Raw genomic sequence first — 16,680 nt, forward strand, 5'->3', positions numbered from 1 at the left:
CATCCGGCCCTCTCAATTCCTGGCAAATAGATAGGGAAGAAATGGAGGTAGTGACAGAATTTATTTTCCTGGGCTCCAAGATCACAGATGGGGACTGCAGCAAAGAAATGAAAAGACTCTTGCTCCTGTGGAGGAAAGCTATAGCAAATCTGGACGACATCCTAAAAAGCAGAGACATCACCCTGCCAACAAAAGTGCGTTTAGTCAAGGCTATGGTCTTCCCAATTGCAATGTATGGCTGTGAAAGTTGGACCATAAGGAAGGCCGAGCATCAAAGAATTGAGGCTTTTGAACTCTGGTGCTGGAGAAGACTCTTGCGAGTCCCTTGGACTGCAAGGTGAACAAACCGGTCAGTCCTAGAGGAGATCAGCCCTGACTGCTCTTTAGAAGGCCAGATCCTGAAAATGAAACTGAAATACTTTGGCCACCTCATGAGAAGGAAAGACTCCCTGGAGAAGAGCCTAACAAATAATTGAGAGAGACTAAAAGAAAGTAGATGGAAAAGATATTTTTTAAAAAACTATAGCTACTATATTGCCTCATCCATAATATCTCATTAACGTGGAACAGTGGTTTGTGTGCTCATTGAGAAGATGGAGTACATTTATATAGTTACATAGAGTAACAAAACTTCCTTGGGAAAATTGGCATGGCTCTGCAAAATAAAGTTCTGCCTCACCAAACTTTTGGAGTTCTTTGAGAAAGTGGAGACAACAATGACCAGGTTGACATATACATGGATTTTCAAAAGCCTTTCTTATAAAGTACCTGAATAAACTTAGCAGTCACGAGATAAGAGGATGTGTTCTCCTATGGATTTAAAACTGGTTAAAGAACAGAAATAAAAGAGCAGGAATAAATGCACAGGCATGGGTGATTTGCTTTAGTCAAGCTGAAAAGTACCCGAATCAGTGCTGATTTGGGTACTTTTTGGCTATATCTAAGCCCAATAGCCATTGCCCATACTTTAAATGTTCTGGATAAACATCCAAATTGTGATTTGGTGATTCAGATAACGATTTGGTGCCATTATAACTGATGGCACCATTAAAGTCAATTGGATTTTTTGCCTTTTTATGTATTCAGAAGTCAGTAGGGGAGATGGTGGTTTGAGGCAGAGGCATGAGATTTGCAAGGCAGCTGTGAGGGCCTCTTCTTCAAAGAACTTCCAATTTTCTAAAAGATTGTACCAGGGAGTCCAATTCTATGGGTACCCCATAAAAACCAACATTGTTTCCAATGGTGAGAGGGGAAAAAGGACAAGAACAGAGAAACTTCCCCCCCCCACCCCAGTAGGAAACAACGGAGATCAGGTAGACTCCATCCAAAAATTATTGGCCCCCTTTGAACTATAGTACTAATTCACAACTGGATTGCCTTCTCCAGTTGCAAATAATTGAAATGGGGGCAATGATAGCAGGACAGAAGTAGACTTTGCCCTTGAAATTCTCATTTTATTTAACGCATTCAAACATAGCCAGCATGCACTAATTGTCTGTTTAAATTTGTGACATAATAAAAATGCAGCGGAGGGAAAAGAATTTCCCCAGATTTTTCTGATTAGGGACACTGGACTCTTGGGAATACGTTGTGAAGTCCAAACCAACTTCAAATGAATCTTTTCCCCATGCTCAGTGAGTTTCTTATTATACTGATTAACCCGCTGCATACATAATGGCAGAAGATTCAGTGGCTTAGATGAATAAAGGTATGAACTAAAATATCTAGTGGAGAGTTAGACACTTATATTATACCCCGAAGCATCTGATCTGTCTCAGTAAGTAAAGATTTTTTAAAATATAATTACAACACTCCAGGAAAAAAATTGTTAACCTTTTCTTTTCTTTTGATTTGCCTGTCCACTACTGGAGGTTTTAAAAAATCTATTGTCTCTTATTGTCAGTTGTGTACATAGACAATGGCTGGTATCTTTCCATTACCATCTGAGGGCTGGAGGAAGGCTTCATAATGGGCTGAGTGGTGGGGGTATCATACAAACTTCTGTCCTTTTATGGAGGAAACTTGATGCATATATATTCCCACTTTTTTTTGTGCAATCTCAGCATTGCTTCATTCAGCACAGTTTATTTCCTTATGTATCAGAGTATCTATTCCATGATGACAACCTTCAATAGCCTTCTCTGTAAACACAAGAGTAGCCTGTGTGTGTGTGTGTGTGTGTGTGTGTGAGGACAGAAAATGTATTCTTTGAATTGAGTCTAAGAATCTAAGACAATTGGTTAGATCCAGGTAGATCACACCACCCCGCATTGTGTCCAGTTTCTCTTGTTATTATATCCCTTTTTTCCATGTAGGAGTCAAGATCCACAGCATAGCCTTTTTGTGTGGCTAAAGAAGAATCTTACCTCTCATTTCCCATGAACAAACAATCTGGCTGAATCCAAACCTATTCTTTATAAGCCTTGATAGAAGATATTCCAAATGGTCATCTAGCTCTCCATTTTCCCACTTAGATTTTAAAAAATGAGCATATTTATTTGCAGCATGATATGGATTTCGGTTTTTACTCTTAATTTGGTAGTCCTGCCTTCTTCCCTCTTGACTAAAGTCTGGTCAAATCCTATCCCAGTCCCTATCTTTGTCATGAACATTGTCAATGTACCTGTCTCTTTGCATCACCTTCCTAAGCTCAGGGAAAGAGTTGCATGGAGGCACAATGAATAATGGGGTTCCCCATTGACTCTCTGAAGTGAAACAAAGAGGCTTGCCATGTCAGGCACCCTTGTCTGGAGATTCACAAACTACATCTCTTTGCCCCTAAGCAAACTGCTTGAACCTTCAAGATTGCAGAAGCATACCAATATCTGTAGGGACCTGTTCCAGTTCCTAGAGCATAGTCCCTAAGGGGTATGCAGTTTATACAGTTTTAATTATCTACCCATATAATACTTCAATGTATATAATATGGGGGCTGGGTAAATTAATAGGACTACTACCTCTGCCCACTTCGTACTAATTTAGAATTTTTTCTCTCTCTATTGATCTGTCCGACTGTTCTTCTCTCCACTAAGGACACAAAGATGCTAAGAAAAATATATAAATATAATTGGAGAAACAAAGATCCAAGGAGATTTGAGATCCAATTGCGTTGGCTCATTCAAGTACACAGGACATCAGCCATGCAAAAATCCAAGTGCCAAGAGCCCTGTGGCTTGCACCAAAAGGCTCATGTACATATGAAAAAAGAAGAGAAACAGAAGATCAAATCTGAGTATTTATGAACAGAATATATATTCTGAATATTTTGCCCTCTATGAAGGCTTTTGTCACCTTCAGCCTTTTGTACCTGGAAAAAAAAGAACGAGGGGGGGGGTTCAGGCTGTCAGACATATTCCCATGATTCCCTCTCCTCTCCTCTTTCAGTAAAGGATGATTGACTATGATTCTGATCTATGTGAGCAGAGTTTAAAATCTCCTGTATTTGTTCCACAGGTAACATGAAGATGGGCATAGAAGACACAAATTCCAGCTTTACTTCCCCAACTGAGTTTCTGCTCTTGGAATTCTCAAACATTCGATCGCTACGGATCTTACATTTCTTTGGGTTCCTAGCATTGTACTTGATAGCAGTGATCGCCAATCTTCTCATCATCATGGCAGTATCATTCGATTATCACCTGCATACCCCCATGTACTTTTTCTTAATGAACTTGGCTGTCCTGGACATTGGCACAGTTTCAGTCTTGGTACCCAAAGCGATGGTCAATTCCCTCATGCAAAGCAGGACAATTTCTTATTCTGGGTGTGTAGCTCAAATTTTTCTTCTGGTATTCTTTATAGGGTCAGACTTTGCCCTTCTAACAGTGATGGCCCATGATCGGTATGTTGCTATCTGCAGTCCATTACAGTATGAGACAACTATGCACAAAGGAGCTTGCATCCAGATGGTAGCCACTGCATGGTTCTCTGGTGTCCTCAATTCATCTTTAAACACTGGAAGCACTTTTGCAATCACCTTCTGCTCCAATGTGGTCAATCAATTTTTCTGTGAAATCCCCCAATTATTCAAACTCTCCTGTTCTGGCCTGTTTTTTGTCCAAATTGGGGCTATTGTGCTTACCTGTGGCATAGTGCTGGGATGTTTTATCTTCATCACTCTAACTTATGTGAAGATTTTTGCAACGGTGCTCAAAATCCCATCAGTGCAAGGTCAGAAAAAAGCCCTCTCCACTTGTATTCCCCACCTCACTGTGGTTTTCCTGCTTGTATTCAGTGGAATATTTGCCTATGGAAGCTCTGCCACTGATACTTCATCTGATTTAGGTATCGTTTTTGCTTTTTTTTATGCTATCCTCCCTCCATTGCTCAATCCATTTATCTATACCATGAGAAACAAAGAGATCAAGACGGCCTTATTGAAGTTGTTCACTATGATGCATTTTTCTAAAATCATCTCCTGCCGAGTTATTTTGTGAAAATGGATTTGTATATTTTTCAACAAGTAAATGATTTATCATTATCATTTTTTTAACCTTGATTCAAGGTTATAGATCCTTCAGGTGAAAATCTCTGTCTGTGGGATTGGAGCAGATGCAGTTATAATTTAAAGTCTGACTGTATACAATGGATCATTGGTATGTTTAGGATGGTAGCCATAAGCATGCAGGTCTGTTTGTCAGTAAGTTTTCAGTATAAAATGGTCTCTTTATAGCCCACCATGTTGGCAGGTCTATTCATAAATATCTATAAAATTATCTAAATATCTAAAAATTAGTCCGTTGCATTGGTCATATATATGCCATACATTCAAATAATGAAAAGATGGTTGCAATATCTTCAATCTGTTTTATTATCGCTGATTGGTATTTAACTCTTTAATGTTGTAATATAACTAATTACTTTCATGACAGATTTTGGATATTTTCCTAGTTTTCTTTACTACCTGCTCTCTGGTGTTGAGTTCAGGTCTCAGTATAATAATGTAGCATTTGGGGAGGAAGATAAACCCCAATAAGCATGCATTGGAGGCCAAGATGGAGAAGATCTCCACAGCTACAATGGATTTCCCACTGGTGCTCAAGTAAGTGGGGACAAAGGACACCCACACCATGCAGAATACCAACATGCTGAAGGTGATCAACTTGGCTTCATTGAAACTACTGGGTAACCTCCTTGCATAGAAAGCCACAATGAAGCTAATGGTGGCAAGAAGGCCCATATAGCCAAGGACAATGTAGAACATCACTGATAAACCTTCATTACATTGGACTGTGATGACTGCAGCCTGGGAATGCATGTCAGACTCTGGGAAAGGGGGGAAAGATGCCAACCACACAGCACAGATGCCTGCTTGAGCGAGAGAGCAGAGAATTATGCTTGACACTCCCAGCCCCTTCCCTACCCAAGTTCTCATCTTGTTTCCTGGTTTGGTAGCCATGAAAGCCACAACCACAGTGAGGGTTTTGCCCAACACACAAGAAACAGAGAGTGAAAAGGTGATGGCAAACAGCACTTGTCGAAGCAGGCAGGTTGCCTTCCCAGGTTTCCCGATGAAGAGGAAGCAGCAGAGGAAGCCAAGCAGCAGAGAGGCCAGGAGGGCACAGGTGATGCTCCTGTTGTTGGCTTTGACTAGGGGTGTGTCCCAGTGTAGAAGGAAAGTCCCTGTCACCACCATGCAGATCAGTGAAAGAAAAAGAGCCAAAGAAGCCAGAACCATTCCCAAAGCTTCTGTATAGGATAAATAGGTGACAGTTTTGCGGAGGCATTGGATCTGCTCCTGGTTTGGATACTGGTCTTCTGGGCACTTGTCACATTGGTCTGCATCTAAAATGAAAGGGTAGGCATGAATTATTTCAAAAATGCTCTCTTGATGTACTTGGTTTTATTTATGTTATTTATAGTCATTCTTTCTGGCTAACATGCATGTAAGAAATATGTGTAATTAATACAATCTACTCAGTAATAGAGACCTTTAATGGCAATAAGAACCAGGAGACCATACAGGTTAAAATATATAATAAAACATATAAATGAACTAATAACAATGGTAAGAATAATTTGGAGGAAGTAGCAATGCACACTCTTCAATACTTTGACCTTTTAGACCTAAGTGAAATAACAATTATGAGAACTCAGCAACCCAGTTGGTAATTTCAGGAGATAATTGTGTCATCTGTAAGGTTAACAGAAAGTAAAAGAGGTGAAATCAAACACTGGAATAGCTGGTCATAATACGATGCAAAACAATGTGGCGAATGGAATCAAGTTCTTTACAACGATAGGTACAAATTCTTTCATTGTGTGGGATACCCCTGTATCTGCCCTCCAACTATATCCAAAAACAATGTATTGAATCTGGCTAGTATAAATGCCCTTCAAAAGGATGGAGTTGTTAAGTTAGAAAATTAATGAGCCATGTAATCTGGAGAATAAGCAAGGCCAAGAAAATATGGGGAACATGTCCCACCTCCACCAGCATATATTATTTTGAAGCTCAATGCAATCTATAAAATGAGAAATCTACTAAATGATGTAGAAGGATTAGCATTACAGAAATTTGAAACTTAGGGCCATTCCGCACAAGGACCAATGTTGTCAATTGCTTTCACAAAGGGGAAACGCTATTTTAAATAGTGGAATCTTGGTGTTCCGCATACCTTAATTGGTAGTGGAATCCAGTAGCGTTTCATTCATTCCCCACAGGTTTCTGGTCACAGGAATTGCTAGAAAGGAAGCGATTTTTTTCTGTACTTGTTCCCGCCCCTGGCTGTCAATCAAATGGAATAGCCAATGGGCGGTTGTTACATGTTCCTGAAAAGCCCCTTTCCCTTTAAGCACAGGTTTAAAAACACACACACACACAGTTGCAACGAATATGCGTTGATTCATTGCAATGGAGAGACCCAATCTAGCTGGCATGTGAGCTGGCGATTCATCATTACAACACTCCGAGTGGAAACAAAAATGGCCCCCCCAGCACGGGTGAGATTTTTGGCCGAAATTAAAGGGAATTGGGGGCTATGTTGTGCTTGGGGATTTAGGGGAGCTTTAAAGCACTTCTGTGGAGGGACTATAGCCAGAGAAGCCTCGCTGGGTGAATGAAGCCTCGCTGGTTCATTGCTTTCCCCGCTCCAAGGGGAAAAAAATGGTGATCGCTTCATCAGAAGTTCGGAGGAGAGAGCCAGGGGAGGGACTTTGTTGCAACCACTACATTGAGAACACACAGGTCTTTTTTGCAAGTGTTGCAGGTTGTTGGCAAGAGTGTAGCGATTTTCTGAGGGTGAATCCACTTTTCCCAATTCCCCAAAAATCGCTACAACTAAGCGATTTTGGTGCTAGTGTTGCAGGAGTGTTGCAGATTGCTCATAACATCATACGTAACGCAGTTTTAGTGGCAAAAACAAAATGTAAGACTAGTGCTATATTAAAGTCATGCGGAATGGCTCTTACAGTAGACGATTGATTAAACAGTCCAGAAAAGGGATTATATATCTGGAATCTGTCAATGATTTTTCTAATTAAATTACTGTATACTGCTTTTTTGCTGTCGTTATTACATAAAGTAATGGGATTTCTGTTCAGTTACCCATCCTTTCCTTCATTAACCCTTTTGTTCAGTTTCCTTCATTTGGTATTAGATAATAATGCATAATAACACAATATGTGTTATAAGCTTTCTTCCAATTCTCATTTTCTGAGCCTGGAGACAGTGTGGGGAGATGCAACCCTACAGCAGAGTGCAGCTGCTTCATGCTCCTGATGTGTTTAGAGTGTTCAGAGATTTAGAGCTTACTTATGTGTGGAATGTGGGTACTTCAAAAGTAGGGAGGGAGGAAAAGAATGGAGGTGCACCTGGTAAGGGGCTGTTAGTTGGCGTCTCCAGGCACTTTTGAAGAGCCATTATTCTGTACCTGCACCCATAGGATAATGCACTCTCAATGCACTTTAGAAGTAGATTTTCCTGTTCCGCACAGGAAAATCCTGTGGCCAAAGCACATTGAAAGTGCGTTATCCTATGTGTGCGGAATGGGCCCTGGTCTCCCAACCTAGGAAAACAGGTTTTGTCTCATAGAACAGAATAGCACTTTATAACATAAGAAGTGCCTGCGACTCACTGTGAGCGCTTAATGGCAATGCAGAGAGCCAGGCTTGGGCAGACATGATGGTGACTGGCATTGTTTTGGGCATACGGGTGTGTGTCAGCATCAGGAGCAGAGAGATGAGTGTGGGCAGTTATAAATAGCTACCATGTGCGCTAGGCCTGCCTCTCCATTTGAGTGGCCATGGGGACAGTTTCCCTCCCGCCTGCCCCTTGTTAAAGGTTGATTTGAGTTTTGTTATAACCATTGTTCTGTCACAGCTTCAGTTTAGGGTACAGGGGAGAGCCTGTTGGCAGGGAGTCCAGTTTGCATACTGGACTCCCTGGTGGATTGGGGAACCTCAATAAGAGGTTGGTTAACAGCAAGTACGGCTGACCCAGCTGGGGGGCCAAAGGCTTGCTGACCAAATGGCTGAGGGAAAACCATATGAGGTGGGCGTCCTGTTGGCCCCCCTTTTCAATGCTGCTTTCCCAGGGAAAATATTCCCTTAAGGAAAGGGACCCGCTTTCCCAGCTGGGAATGCTGTGGGTCCCAGGGCGTCTCAGCCGGATGATTGTCGGTCAGGCTTTTCCCCGTTCATGCCTGGCCAACCGTCCACTGAGAGGTGGTTTGGAGCAATAAAAGCCATGGCCTCATTTATGCCATAAATATTGAGTTCTGTCTCATTTAGCCCTCAACGCTATCCTGCCAGTCAATATAGAACCATATATAAAACCTCAGAGCCAGCTTGATGTAGTGGTTAGGAGTGGAGGATTGATCCCCTGCTCTTTGACATGCAACCAGCTAGGTGACCTGAGGCTTGCCACAGCACTGGTAAAGCTGTTCTGACCCAGCAGTGATATCAGGGCTCTCTCAGCCGCACCTACCTCAAAGGATGTCTGGATCTCTTCTGGGAACTCATTCCACCAAACTGGCCAGGATTGAGAATATCCTGATCCTGGTTGAAACCAGACACACTTCCTTGTAGTGTGGAGTGCTCTTTGAGGGGCATAGGCAAAAAGGCAGTCCCTCAGGTATGCAGGGAACAGACTACAAATGGCCGTGAAGGTACCAAAACCGTAAACCTGATCTGGAATTCAATTGGAAACCATGCAGCTGCCAAAGGACAGGTTGGGTATCTGCCTTCAAAATCTTCCTGTGAGGACCCAGGCAGCTGCATTCTGGGCCAACTGCATCTTTCCTGGTCAGGGATAAGGGAAGTCCACTGTAGAGTGAGTTACAGAAGTCGAGCCTAAAATCTGACACAAAACCTTACACAGTTTGGATTGCAGGATTGCTCTCTGATGACCCAGTAAATATGATCTTCCGCAGCCATGACGACAAAAGAACTGAACCTGCATTTGCCTGTGCTCTTTCGCTGCTTGTTTTGAGGAGCTAACCCATTTTGGTTAGTTCTCTTGTAATTTTACATTCTTCTACATACCCATTTGGTCTGTAATCCTCCCTTCAGGGCACTGAGCACAGTCATAGCAACACACGTCCTTCCCTTCCATCGCAATCCTGTGTTGCCCAGGGAGGCAGCTCTCAACACACCTGGATCGGGGGACTCCCTAAGGAGTATGGGAAAGAAATGTGATGATGATGGAACAGGCCACTTTCTCGTCATTCTATGGAATTAACTGTTAATGAAATTTCATTTATTATCTACCCGTCTAAGTCATGTTGTCAAAATAAACTCCATTGACCCACTTTCTGCCTGAAATCCACCTGTCTGTCCTCACTCCCTTTCTGGAGGAACTTGGTATCTGTTTTTTCTTCTTCTTTTAATTATTCCATTTTGATCAAAGAGAAGTTTGAATAGAAAGGGGGCAGAAAGGGAAACCCTCCAAAATTTGAGGATTTCATTCTAGAAGTAAAAAAGACAGGGAACATCTTTTTGAACCTTCCTGTTCTCTGGCAAGAGCACTCACTAGGGCTGAGATTATGAAAGTGTATGTGTAGATTTTCCTTCACAGAAAAATGAAACGGTGAGATTCCAGCCAATTTCCATCAATAAACAGACACCTTTTGAAGAAAACTGGTTTATTGAAAAGGCAACTGTGCTAAAACACAGCTGGGACTTAACTTGGCCAATTGTTGACATTGCGGAAAGCCAGCTGGAGGCAGACGCAACAAGCCCCAGTGGCTTGTCCATAGCGTGTGCTGCATGTATGCAGTGTGCATGGTGTCAGAAGACAAGGCTGAACCCTTGGTGCCTATAAAGGTACCACATGTATGGGTCCCAGCCTCTTGCTCAGGTCACCACGAAGAGCAGCTTCACTTCCACCCACTCTGTCAATGCGGAAACAGCCTTGTTATACTGTTGAAGACAAATGTTTTATATCGAATATTTTGTCATGCTACAGGTTTGCATGGGATGAATCCTGTTGGAAGGGGGTTCAGTGTGTGATCAGACCCCCTGAGGTTCGGGGCCTCCATATGAGGCAGCATGTAAAGGAGTGTGGCTGACCCAGCAAGGCGGCCAGGGGCTCATTTGCCAGTTGGCTTGGGGGCAGCTGATAGGGGATTGTGCCCCTTTGGCTCCCCCACATAAGCTGTGGCCTTGTTTATACCCAAAACTGGTGTTTCATGCCTTATTCCAGTTCAAATGCCCTCCTGCAACTCAACATCTCAATATTCTTGCTGAATCCCCAAGCCTCTTGCTTGTGTTATCATGTAAGTCCCTGCAAGAACTTTAAATCCAGCTATTCCAAACCAGCTCTGGTTAAAAGCAGTGAAATAATTACACATTTAGCAAGCAGTTCGATTACAGCAATATGACAAAATTAGAATATAGCAAAGAGAAATCTCACTTCAAAAAGAAAATAGGAGGAATCAAGGCTAAAGAAGTGAATTTTGCAGGGGAAATTATATTCCCCTATAGTATGTCAGTAATACTTCAGCGTCGATTTCTTGACTTTGTAAGCTGGTGAGAATAGTGGATAATTAATCTTCTAAGGTTTCTAGTGTTTCCTGCCTTGCTAGTTGGTCTGAGCTAAAATACAGTTTCAACCAAGCTTCTGAGCAGTCATTGAACTGCAGCCTAAAGTCTGGTCAGATCCTTGTGATCTAGAATTCTGATCTACAGGCCTTCCTGGAAACACCCTGGTTCAAATTTCCCCTACAAAACAGACAAGATGATTTTGGGAAAGGCGATTGTCACTCCCCAAAGGAGGAATATGGGTTTGACTATAATGCAACCCTATTATTCCCTGTGGGCAGGAAGACTCTTTTCCTATGTCATATACAGAGAAATTAGCTGGAAGTACCGCCCCTAAAGTCCATGCTGAGGTAATGTAGCAATATTTGTGTTATTGCAGCCCTCAGTTGTACAGAGTATCTATGGAATCAGAGAAAGATATTCAAGGGATTTCTCAATTTAGGATTCCTAAGCATTATTTATCAGAAAGCAGAGTGACACACAGAAAGAATATACTAATATAAAATATATTCCTAAAGATATGGACAACAACCTTTTCCTGGATATTGATAACTTCCATACCTGCTTAAACTTGGGATTCCACACAATGACACTTGTATTGAGGATGAATTCTTTCCCTGCAGGGGCCTGGGGGTCCACCTGTCCAACTTGGACTTTCTGGAAGGAGCTAGGTGAGAATGTAACCAGGTTAATGATATCATACCCAGTGGCCAGATCGCCATTTTCATCAAAAAAGATTTCTTCTCCAGCTGTATTGTTAAAGCGGGTGTGTCTCAAAGATGAGTGAAGCTAAAGTGGAGAACAAGAAGAGTAATTTGAGAGAGCATGATCCTTGTCATTGTATAGAATCCATTCCTCTGTTTTTAAAGCCTTGTTGGGGCATGATACTCATGCCGTTGGGCAGCATTGACCCCAAACTACAAGCATTATCAGGACCTTTTCAGCGTGTTTTCAGAGCTGATAATATTATGGAAACCTTTCTGGTTACCCCATCTGGTTACATTTGGTGCATTGTTAGTATGCAGGAGATGAGAAGGTCCTTTTTAGGTCACCTCAAGCAGATACAAATCTTGAGGATAAAATTCTATATTGCTAATATTACTATTTTCTAAATTTTATTTGAAATAAATTAGTTTATTTGAAATAAATATACAAATGTACTATATTTTCGCCTTTCATTACTATTCTGGTGTTTGAGATTTTGTACGAAGCAACTGTGATATTTCGACTTTAACTGACGTTGAAACGGATTTGTGTCCGCAAAGACTGAGCTTTTCATCTTGGGGTTGTTTTAACTTACTTGCCATGGTTGAAGGTTCAGAAGATTCCCCCTGTCTCTAGCCCCTGTTCTTTGATAAGGACCACTTAACGAATAAATAGTTTGGAGAGCATGCATGACAACATAGACAGCATTGTAGATACTGTAGCTCTGACTGTATACTCTCTTTTCAAATTCCATTTCAGGGAGATTTAACAGCCTTTCTTTTCCTGTACAGATTTTCTTAGTGAAATTGCATGAGCAATATTTAGGCAAACAGCAATGAAAAATAATGCACCATGTATAGTGGATGAGATAAAACTCCGAGTGAAAGGGACTTATGCTCTTGATGAAGTTGTGAAATCCCGGCATTGGCTTTTTGTGAGGTATGAAGCACAAAGTGCCATTGAAGCTTTTGACTGGCCATGGAATAGTTACAAAAGCAGAAGTGATTTCCAACTGGGCGGTTGTGATCCAGACTCTCCAAAAATGTTCCATTGAATTAAATTCCGAATGCATTAGAAATACTCCTAATCCCAGCATAAAGTGAACTTCTCCATGGAGAATGACCACATTGATTTTCTTCTCTATGAGATTAGAAGCCACACTAGCAAAGCCTGTCATGGGATGCGTTCCTTTATAAAAGCCCGCTGTTGAAATGATGTGTGTTAAAGCAATGCAAATGTTGCTTTGTAGAAGCCTTGGTCTCAGGGTTCGAAGGAATCTGTCTCCACTGTCATTATCTCCTATGATGAGGCCAATCCAACTCCATCCAAGGCACTTCAGTAGTTCAGCAATCCCAACCTGCTGCGTTTTTTCTTTTGGAAGCATCCGGAAGAAATGAGGAAACTGGGCTTTATCACTCAGTACTGGGTCAAAGGATCCATAACTGAGCTACTCAAGGTGGGCAAAGGGGAAAACACATTTTAAGTCTAGTAAATTCCCTCCGTTTTCCCCTCCCCAGAGTGCACTGCATAAGAAAAATAAACAACCAGGAATCCACTGCTTGTGAAAATTCCTACCATCGAAGAGACAGAAGAAAAGAGAATACAATATTTGTCATTATCAACTGCTCTTTAATGAATGTTGATATTATATTTACACTAATTAGGAAATATCCAATTTTGTAATTGTTTTGATGAATAACACAAGAATATAGAAGCAGGAGATTTTGGGAAGACCCACAGGAAGAGTACTGAAAGGAGGTCTTCAATAGAAATGTGTCAATATGACCACCTTTGCTTCTATGTGTAGACTCATATACCTGCGGGATCTTGTAGGCCATTGAAATCCTGGCCATCTCGATGGAGATTAGAGAACTGCCTCCCCCAACGATGGCCATCACCTTCTTCTTCCTGTCACAATTGTAGTTGGGGAGAAAAAAATGTGTTCCAGAAAGAAGACTCAGAGTGTTCCAGTATGACTTTGTTTCAAGGAAATAGTTGTCATAGATCTCCAAGCCCAGAGAGTGATTGAATAGGAGGCTGGGGTTTTTGTTGATCTCATTGACAGCAAAATGAAAGGCAAGGATGTTCATGTAGTTATTGAAGCTTATCCTGCAATGAGAATATCACAAACTCTTATATTTTTATGGAAGCCTCATCATGTGAGATGTTCCACATCGGAAGACTGCCAGGATGTGATTAAAATGAACCAATGAATAAATGCATTCAATTTCCATACATGCTTAGCTTCAGGCAATGCAACCAAATTTCATACAGTGTCTCAGTGAAATCCTTAAAGTTCTGGCATCAGAGAGCCAGCGTGGTGTAGCAGTTAAGAGCAGTGGCTCCTAATCTGGTGAGCCCGGTTTGATTCTCTGCTCCTCCATATATAGCCAGCTGTGTGACCTTGGGATCATCACAGCCCTGATAGTGCTATTCTGATCAAGCAGTCCAGTCCGAGCTCTCTCACCCTCTCCTACCTCACAAGTTGTCTGTTGTCGGGAGAGGAAGGAGATCGTAAACCCCTCTGAGACTCCTTCAGGCAGTGAAAAATGGGGTATAAAAACCAACTCTTCTTCCTATCTGAGATGAAGATCTTCAGTGATTCAGCATTCCTCCGCAGAGAGTGTTATGTAGGTGTTCACCTCCATGAATGTTGGTTCATTTTCTAACTGTATAGAGCAGCTGCATTATCCTTGGAGACTATATGTTTTTATCTTGCCTTCTTCCCATGAAGATCAGCTATATTCAGAGCTGCAAGACTAATTCAGATTTGAACCGAAGCCTGGCCTGAATACTCAACTCCACTGGCTGTCATAAGACTTTGTAAGCAGTAAGGATTGTTACTCAGTCTAAGTTGGGCAGTAGGAGAGGGTTTCTCATGAGAATTTGCAACAGATCGAAAAATGATTTTTCCTCATGATGAAATGGGGGCCACTCCTTCCTTCATGAGTAAGAGGAAACCCTTTGCTTGGTTTGAAGGCATGACTCTTTGCACTTAGGAGGAAGGGTAGTGGGAAGCTGTACTCTGTGTCTCCCTTGATACAGGTTCAACTTTTAGGATATTAACACATGCACTGTATGCAAAGTTGCCATGTTTTTGTTTTTGTTTTAAAAATGCCTATCCAAGCATCTAAAAATTGTGGTGTGCTTTGAAAGTGAAGAGCCAGGAGACAACATCAGGTGAAGGCAGACAATTTGGTGTATCATAAGATTCTTAAAGGCCTCTTGTGGCGCAGAATGGTAAGGCAGCAGACATGCAGTCTGAAAGCTTTGCCCATGAGGCTGGGGGTTCAATCCCAGCAGCCGGCTCAAGGTTGACTCAGCCGTCCATCTTTCCGAGGTCGGTAAAATGAGTACCCAGCTTGCTGGGGGGTAAACGGTCATGACTGGGGAAGGCACTGGCAAACCACCCCATATTGAGTCTGCCAAGAGAACGCTAGAGTGCGTCACCCTAAGGGTCAGACATGACTCGGTGCTTGCACAGGGGATACCTTTACCTTTAAGAAGGTTCTTAATAACTGATTTTATTGGAGTAATCTTTCTCTCAGAAGTAAAAAGGAGGGGAATCTTGAAGTAAAAAGTGTGGACAACGTGGTTGCAAAGAAGACTACAGGCAGAATGGAATCTAAGGAAGAAGTAGTTTTGCCTTTAGCTTCTGGCAGAAAATATAAAGAGCTGGAAATTTTAACATCTGAAGAACAAAGTGGACAAGGACAGTGTGACCTAGAATACGAGAGCAAGCAATATGAGAAAGAGTCAGAGCTAGCTAGAATGCAGCAAAAACAAAAGCTGAAAGAAATAAAAATATAGGGTCAAAGTGAGGTTCAGTTAATGAAACTGCAGTTATTCAAAAATGCCGTGTGCTGAGCTAGGGATGCTGGTAGTGCACCATGACAGTCCAGCAAGTTGGCAGGTTGACAAATAAGTGAATAGCTTACATGCTTTGAGTCCTTTAAAGTGCCTCTTTTTTATCTGAATGTGGGCCATTGAGATATAAAGAATCTATAGGGGAAGCCAGAGAGGAGGACTATATATTCTTCAGTCCAGAAGGCAATTGCTTTAGAGCCTTCATAGTAACCACAATATCCTATGAAGCTAAAAGTAGATTCTGACGCCCTCTGGCTCTATGAAGTAAGATGACCCTCCATCTGGATAGTGTGATGTGTGAGATTTGGAAAGCTTCACTTCAAAGCTACAAAATAATGACGTAGACCAGGACCTTATTTCAGTCCATTATTTAAAAGAAATGAGGACCTACTTACAACCCTGGTTTGAAGTATGGGTGTCTGGTGAAGTTCAGAAACTGGATGATCATAGCCTGAAGGGATACAAAGGCACCAATGATAATGTCATCACTGGAGAATGCAGAGTCCTCTTCTGGTAGTGATTGCCGGCTGGATATTGAGCTCGAACTCTTACTGCAGATACGAGGCAACAGAAGGAAGAGAAGGAGGAGTGGCAACATGAACATCTCCTGATCTTGTTCTCAGTCCCAGATGTTACATGTGCATGATGAGCTTTCTAAAGTGAGGAGGAGCGGCATTACAGAGAACCTCCCACTAATGAGAAGCAGATTTGAAGTCTGTGAGACAAAACCTTTTTTTATTTCAGTGAGGAGAGATGTTTTTGCCTTGTAGCTGGCAACACACATGTAATTAAGGTGATAAGGGATGTTTTCACCTTTCAGGCGGCCAGTTGCCTCTTGCTGTTCATGGCATTCCCACAAGTAGTGAATTGGACAATTGTAGGGCAAATAATTATTTTCCTCTAACTCTCTAACTCAGAGAAGGGAGAAAAACACGTTAGGGAATGCTGAAGATACTTTGGGAAAGTGATAAGTTTCAAATTACTCCTTCGGGCACAAAAAATCATGGTGTATCCCATAGGCAGCCATGGTGGCCTCTGCAGGCACGACCCCCCCCCACACACACACACTCTGCTGCCCTGACAACCCACCAAATATGGATGAATGCTGCATTCTGTGCTGCATCCATC

The 16,680-nt window shown here is 42.0% G+C and overlaps 2 protein-coding genes across 2 annotated transcripts; one reads left to right on the plus strand and one right to left on the minus strand.

The window, feature by feature from the left end:
• The first annotated feature begins 3,458 nt into the window (after nt 1-3,458).
• LOC143825289 (olfactory receptor 14I1-like) lies at nt 3,459-4,436 on the plus strand. The gene has a single exon (XM_077313314.1). It carries the CDS (start codon nt 3,459-3,461, stop codon nt 4,434-4,436), a length of 978 nt encoding a protein of 325 aa, XP_077169429.1.
• Nucleotides 4,437-4,852: 416 nt separating this feature from the next.
• LOC143825290 (vomeronasal type-2 receptor 26-like) lies at nt 4,853-16,156 on the minus strand. The gene is made up of 7 exons (XM_077313315.1): nt 15,948-16,156; nt 13,503-13,794; nt 12,281-13,132; nt 11,542-11,769; nt 9,782-9,906; nt 7,813-7,871; nt 4,853-5,784 (listed from the first exon to the last, which is right to left on the minus strand). Exons 1-7 carry the CDS (start codon nt 16,154-16,156, stop codon nt 4,853-4,855), a joined length of 2,697 nt encoding a protein of 898 aa, XP_077169430.1.
• Between the last annotated feature and the right edge of the window lie 524 nt (nt 16,157-16,680).

This window comes from Paroedura picta, chromosome 16 (genome assembly GCF_049243985.1).
Source record: "Paroedura picta isolate Pp20150507F chromosome 16, Ppicta_v3.0, whole genome shotgun sequence".
In the NCBI taxonomy this organism is placed as follows: Eukaryota; Metazoa; Chordata; class Lepidosauria; order Squamata; family Gekkonidae; genus Paroedura; species Paroedura picta.